General features: G+C 46.6%; 1 protein-coding gene across 1 annotated transcript; it reads left to right on the top strand.

Moving 5' to 3' along the window:
• The first annotated feature begins 385 nt into the window (after positions 1 to 385).
• MS3_00002516 (uncharacterized protein) lies at positions 386 to 4,326 on the top strand. The gene has a single exon (XM_051210113.1). The coding sequence runs from the start codon at positions 1,339 to 1,341 to the stop codon at positions 1,972 to 1,974; it is 636 nt and encodes a 211-aa protein (XP_051064103.1). The 5' UTR covers positions 386 to 1,338; the 3' UTR covers positions 1,975 to 4,326.
• Positions 4,327 to 6,677: the final 2,351 nt, after the last annotated feature.

Here is a 6,677-nt window from a genome sequence, read left to right as displayed (position 1 = left end):
CGTGCTTTTGTTTGACTGTGCTAATGACAGCTATTTTGTGCTTCCATTCTTGTACTTACACTTCGATTGTAACTTCGCGCGAATTCGGTTACCTTCTGTAACCAAGGTATCCTGGCACGTTCTCGGTATCCTTTCGATGCCACGAGATCGCCAGCAAATATAACTCGACTTGGTCCATTAATTGCCTTCTGATATTTGGCTTCTCGGAGATTTTATGGGTTTCTTTGGTTACGTTCAACCTTCGCCTTCTGATTTATTTGGCACGTGTTTCTTGGTAGCGGTGTTCATAGTTAATCTCAACTCGACACCACGCTACAATTGGTGACCCGTATTTTGGAACACGCCTCAACTTCTGATCAAATCTTCCAAAGAAGCCAATTCGGTGAGTCTATGATTTATCTATCCACGTCTGTCGTATATTTTCATATTTAATATATAATATACTCGACATGACGGATAACGATAAGAATAGTATTAATATAATAGACTCCCATTTATGTGTACCGAACTCTTGTTACTTTTTATTCGCGTGACGATGAATTCCACGCTTTATTCGAGAAATTTTCCCCTATTAACTATTCTCCTCGCTGACCCGGCTGCTTGGTACGGAATGCATTCGCATACGCATTAACGTCTACCTCCCAGCATCAAATGGTTAAGTTGAACGGTTTCATTGCCAACTTAAAAGTGCTCTACGAGCACACGAGAACGACAACTGGTACGAAACCTTATCGCTCGTCCCCTTAGGTATTCGAACGAGCTTGAAGGCAGATATACAATGTTCCGCCGCCGAACTGGTATACGGCACGACATTGCGTCTGCCCGGAGAATTCACACCATGGAGCAGACCTAATTTCGGTAAATCAGACTACGTCCATCGACTGTCTGCATTTATGCGAACGCTGTCTCCGGTGTCAACTCGAATACAACATCGACAGGTCGCTCTCTCTCGAGAGTTATCTACCTGTTCACATGTTTTTGTACGAGTAGATTCGGTACGCAAACCTTGGCAACAACCTTACGAAGGCCCTTTTCACGTGATCGCTCGTCACGAAAAGACCTTCAAGGTTGATCGATATGGACGCGTCGAGATCGTCAGCGTTGATCGTCTCAAACCAGCACACGTCGATGACAGTGCCCTATCTGATAACCTGAGATTCAATGCTAGACCTAGCAAACCTACTAGCGGGATCCTCAAACCATCTTCAGGTCCCACGCTAGATGCACCTGAGACCTCACTCTCACGTCCCAGTCAACAGCACGCGTCATCTGCACCGTCTACGGACGAGACGACAGTCTCACGTCCAGATCAGCAGACCACGCCGCCCTTGACTTCGGATGAGATTGCAGGCTCACGCGACGCGAACGAGACTGCCGTCTCACGTTCCGGTCGCCGAGTACGTTTACCCGTACGCTTCCTCGACTAGTCGCACAGTCGACAACCGATACGGTGTAGGAATATTCCTATGCTACTTGCATGCTACACTCTTCTCTTTTTTGATTTTCTTTTTGTTTCCTGAGCCCACGCCCTCGACCATCTCCGTTTGGTTCCGTCGACTTCAGTCAACTTTGGCGAAAGCTGGATTGGCCACCCACGCTCTTGTCAACGCACTCAGTCGATATATTGGTTTCGAATGCTTGGCATACGCTTGGTCTCGGACTTGGTCGTTACGGTCGCTTCTGGTCTTTTGGCTCAACGTGGTTTCGTCCTACGTCTGCAGCGTTTCTGGTGCGCACCTCTACGAACGCCCTCTTCAGATTCTGGATACAAACCACTCTGGTGTAGCATGCCAACTCAAGCAATCAATACAACACATCGCTCCTGGTACCGTTCTCCGAAAACGACCTTCGTTGGCAACTCGACGATCAACGATCGCTTTCCTGTTCGCCAATTCTTCCGTCCTACAATCGCTCGTCAGCCGATCAGTCCCACGATTTAAACCGCTATTTATCGAAAGTGTAAACTCTTTCTAGCGGGGGGCTCCTGTAGTGACTCACATTTATCACGAGAACACGACTGGTTTAATAAAAACAATTATTATTATAACCAACTGTACCAGTGTTTGTTTTAACGTGCTTTTGTTTGACTGTGCTAATGACAGCTATTTTGTGCTTCCATTCTTGTACTTACACTTCGATTGTAACTTCGCGCGAATTCGGTTACCTTCTGTAACCAAGGTTGTATCCTGGCACGATCTCGGTATCCTTTCGATGCCACGAGATCGCCAGCAAATATAACTCGACTTGGTCCATTAATTGCCTTCTGATATTTGGCTTCTCGGAGATTTTATGGGTTTCTTTGGTTACGTTCAACCTTCGCCTTCTGATTTATTTGGCACGTGTTTCTTGGTAGCGGTGTTCATAGTTAATCTCAACTCGACACCACGCTACAATTGGTGACCCGTATTTTGGAACACGCCTCAACTTCTGGTCAAATCTTCCAAAGAAGCCAATTCGGTGAGTCTATGATTTATCTATCCACGTCTGTCGTATATTTTCATATTTAATATATAATATACTCGACATGACGGATAACGATAAGAATAGTATTAATATAATAGACTCCCATTTATGTGTACCGAACTCTTGTTACTTTTTATTCGCGTGACGATGAATTCCACGCTTTATTCGAGAAATTTTCCCCTATTAACTATTCTCCTCGCTGACCCGGCTGCTTGGTACGGAATGCATTCGCATACGCATTAACGTCTACCTCCCAGCATCAAATGGTTAAGTTGAACGGTTTCATTGCCAACTTAAAAGTGCTCTACGAGCACACGAGAACGACAACTGGTACGAAACCTTATCGCTCGTCCCCTTAGGTATTCGAACGAGCTTGAAGGCAGATATACAATGTTCCGCCGCTGAACTGGTATACGGCACGACATTGCGTCTGCCCGGAGAATTCACACCACGGAGCAGACCTAATTTCGGTAAATCAGACTACGTCCATCGACTGTCTGCATTTATGCGAACGCTGTCTCCGGTGTCAACTCGAATACAACATCGACAGGTCGCTCTCTCTCGAGAGTTATCTACCTGTTCACATGTTTTTGTACGAGTAGATTCGGTACGCAAACCTTGGCAACAACCTTACGAAGGCCCTTTTCACGTGATCGCTCGTCACGAAAAGACCTTCAAGGTTGATCGATATGGACGCGTCGAGATCGTCAGCGTTGATCGTCTCAAACCAGCACACGTCGATGACAGTGCCCTATCTGATAACCTGAGATTCAATGCTAGACCTAGCAAACCTACTAGCGGGATCCTCAAACCATCTTCAGGTCCCACGCTAGATACACCTGAGACCTCACTCTCACGTCCCAGTCAACAGCACGCGTCATCTGCACCGTCTACGGACGAGACGACAGTCTCACGTCCAGATCAGCAGACCACGCCGCCCTTGACTTCGGATGAGATTGCAGGCTCACGCGACGCGAACGAGACTGCCGTCTCACGTTCCGGTCGCCGAGTACGTTTACCCGTACGCTTCCTCGACTAGTCGCACAGTCGACAACCGATACGGTGTAGGAATATTCCTATGCTACTTGCATGCTACACTCTTCTCTTTTTTGATTTTCTTTTTGTTTCCTGAGCCCACGCCCTCGACCATCTCCGTTTGGTTCCGTCGACTTCAGTCAACTTTGGCGAAAGCTGGATTGGCCACCCACGCTCTTGTCAACGCACTCAGTCGATATATTGGTTTCGAATGCTTGGCATACGCTTGGTCTCGAACTTGGTCGTTACGGTCGCTTCTGGTCTTTTGGCTCAACGTGGTTTCGTCCTACGTCTGCAGCGTTTCTGGTGCGCACCTCTACGAACGCCCTCTTCAGATTCTGGATACAAACCACTCTGGTGTAGCATGCCAACTCAAGCAATAAATACAACACATCGCTCCTGGTACCGTTCTCCGAAAACGACCTTCGTTGGCAACTCGACGATCAACGATCGCTTTCCTGTTCGCCAATTCTTCCGTCCTACAATCGCTCGTCAGCCGATCAGTCCCACGATTCAAACCGCTATTTATCGAAAGTGTAAACCCTTTCTAGCGGGGGCTCCTGTAGTGACTCACATTTATCACGAGAACACGACTGGTTTAATAAAAACAATTATTATTATAACCAACTGTACCAGTGTTTGTTTTAACGTGCTTTTGTTTGACTGTGCTAATGACAGCTATTTTGTGCTTCCATTCTTATACTTACACTTCGATTGTAACTTCGCGCGAATTCGGTTACCTTCTGTAACCAAGGTTGTATCCTGGCACGATCTCGGTATCCTTTCGATGCCACGAGATCGCCAGCAAATATAACTCGACTTGGTCCATTAATTGCCTTCTGATATTTGGCTTCTCGGAGATTTTATGGGTTTCTTTGGTTACGTTCAACCTTCGCCTTCTGATTTATTTGGCACGTGTTTCTTGGTAGCGGTGTTCATAGTTAATCTCAACTCGACACCACGCTACAATTGGTGACCCGTATTTTGGAACACGCCTCAACTTCTGGTCAAATCTTCCAAAGAAGCCAATTCGGTGAGTCTATGATTTATCTATCCACGTCTGTCGTATATTTTCATATTTAATATATAATATACTCGACATGACGGATAACGATAAGAATAGTATTAATATAATAGACTCCCATTTATGTGTACCGAACTCTTGTTACTTTTTATTCGCGTGACGATGAATTCCACGCTTTATTCGAGAAATTTTCCCCTATTAACTATTCTCCTCGCTGACCCGGCTGCTTGGTACGGAATGCATTCGCATACGCATTAACGTCTACCTCCCAGCATCAAATGGTTAAGTTGAACGGTTTCATTGCCAACTTAAAAGTGCTCTACGAGCACACGAGAACGACAACTGGTACGAAACCTTATCGCTCGTCCCCTTAGGTATTCGAACGAGCTTGAAGGCAGATATACAATGTTCCGCCGCTGAACTGGTATACGGCACGACATTGCGTCTGCCCGGAGAATTCACACCACGGAGCAGACCTAATTTCGGTAAATCAGACTACGTCCATCGACTGTCTGCATTTATGCGAACGCTGTCTCCGGTGTCAACTCGAATACAACATCGACAGGTCGCTCTCTCTCGAGAGTTATCTACCTGTTCACATGTTTTTGTACGAGTAGATTCGGTACGCAAACCTTGGCAACAACCTTACGAAGGCCCTTTTCACGTGATCGCTCGTCACGAAAAGACCTTCAAGGTTGATCGATATGGACGCGTCGAGATCGTCAGCGTTGATCGTCTCAAACCAGCACACGTCGATGACAGTGCCCTATCTGATAACCTGAGATTCAATGCTAGACCTAGCAAACCTACTAGCGGGATCCTCAAACCATCTTCAGGTCCCACGCTAGATACATCTGAGACCTCATTCTCACGTCCCGGTCAACAGCACGCGTCATCTGCACCGTCTACGGACGAGACGATAGTCTCACGTCCAGATCAGCAGACCACGCCGCCTCTGACCTCGGATGAGATTGCAGGCTCACGCGATACGAACGAGACTGCCGTCTCACGTTCCGGTCGCCGAGTGCGGTTGCCCGTACGCTTCCGCGACTAGTCGCACAGTCAACAACCGATACGGTGTAGTGTTATTCCTATGCTACATGCATGCTACACTCTTCTCTTTTTGATTTTCTTTTTGTTTCCTGAGCCCACGCCTTCGACCACCTCCGTTTGGTTCCGTCGACTTCAGTCAACTTTGGCGAAAGCTGGACTGGCCACCCATGCTCTTGTCAACGCACTCAGTCGATATTTTGGTTTCGAATGCTTGGCATACGCTTGGTCTCGAACTTGGTCGTTACGGTCGCTTCTGGTCTTTTGGCTCAACGTGGTTTCGTCCTTCGTCTGCAGCGTTTATGGTCCGGACCCGTACGAACGCCCTCTTCAGATTCTGGATACAAACCACTCTCGTGTAGCATGCCAACTCAAGCAATACATACAGCACATCGCTCCTGGTACCGTTCTCCGAAAACGACCTTCGTTGGCAACTCGACGATCAACGATCGCTTTCCTGTTCGCCAATTCTTCCGTCCTACAATCGCTCGTCAGCCGATCAGTCCCACGATTTAAACCGCTATTTATCGAAAGTGTAAACCCTTTCTAGCGGGGGCTCCTGTAGTGACTCACATTTATCACGAGAACACGACTGGTGTAATAAAAACAATTATTATTATAACCAACTGTACCAGTGTTTGTTTTAATGTGCTTTTGTTTGACTGTGCTAATGACAGCTATTTTGTGCTTCCATTCTTATACTTACCTTTGATTGTAACTTCGCGCGAATTCGGTTACCTTCTGTAACCAAGGTTGTATCCTGGCACGATCTCGGTATCCTTTCGATGCCACGAGATCGCCAGCTAATAAACCTCGACTTGGTCCATTAATTGCCTTCTGATATTTGACTTCTCGGAGATTTTATGGGTTTCTTTGGTTACGTTCAACCCTCGCCTTCTGATTTATTTGGCACGTGTTTCTTGGTAGCGGTGTTCATAGTTAACCTCGACTCGACACCACGCTACAATTGGTGACCCATATTTTGGAACACGCCTCAGCTTCTGGTCAAATCTTCCAAAGAAGCCAATTCGGTGAGTCTATGATTTATCTATCCACGTCTGTCGTATATTTTCATATTTAATATATAATATACTCGACATGACGG

Source organism: Schistosoma haematobium (assembly GCF_000699445.3).
Source record: "Schistosoma haematobium chromosome Unknown HiC_scaffold_182, whole genome shotgun sequence".
Taxonomy (NCBI): domain Eukaryota; kingdom Metazoa; phylum Platyhelminthes; class Trematoda; order Strigeidida; family Schistosomatidae; genus Schistosoma; species Schistosoma haematobium.
The sequence above is the reverse complement of the archived record's forward strand: the minus strand, read 5'-3'. Positions and strand labels throughout refer to the sequence as shown.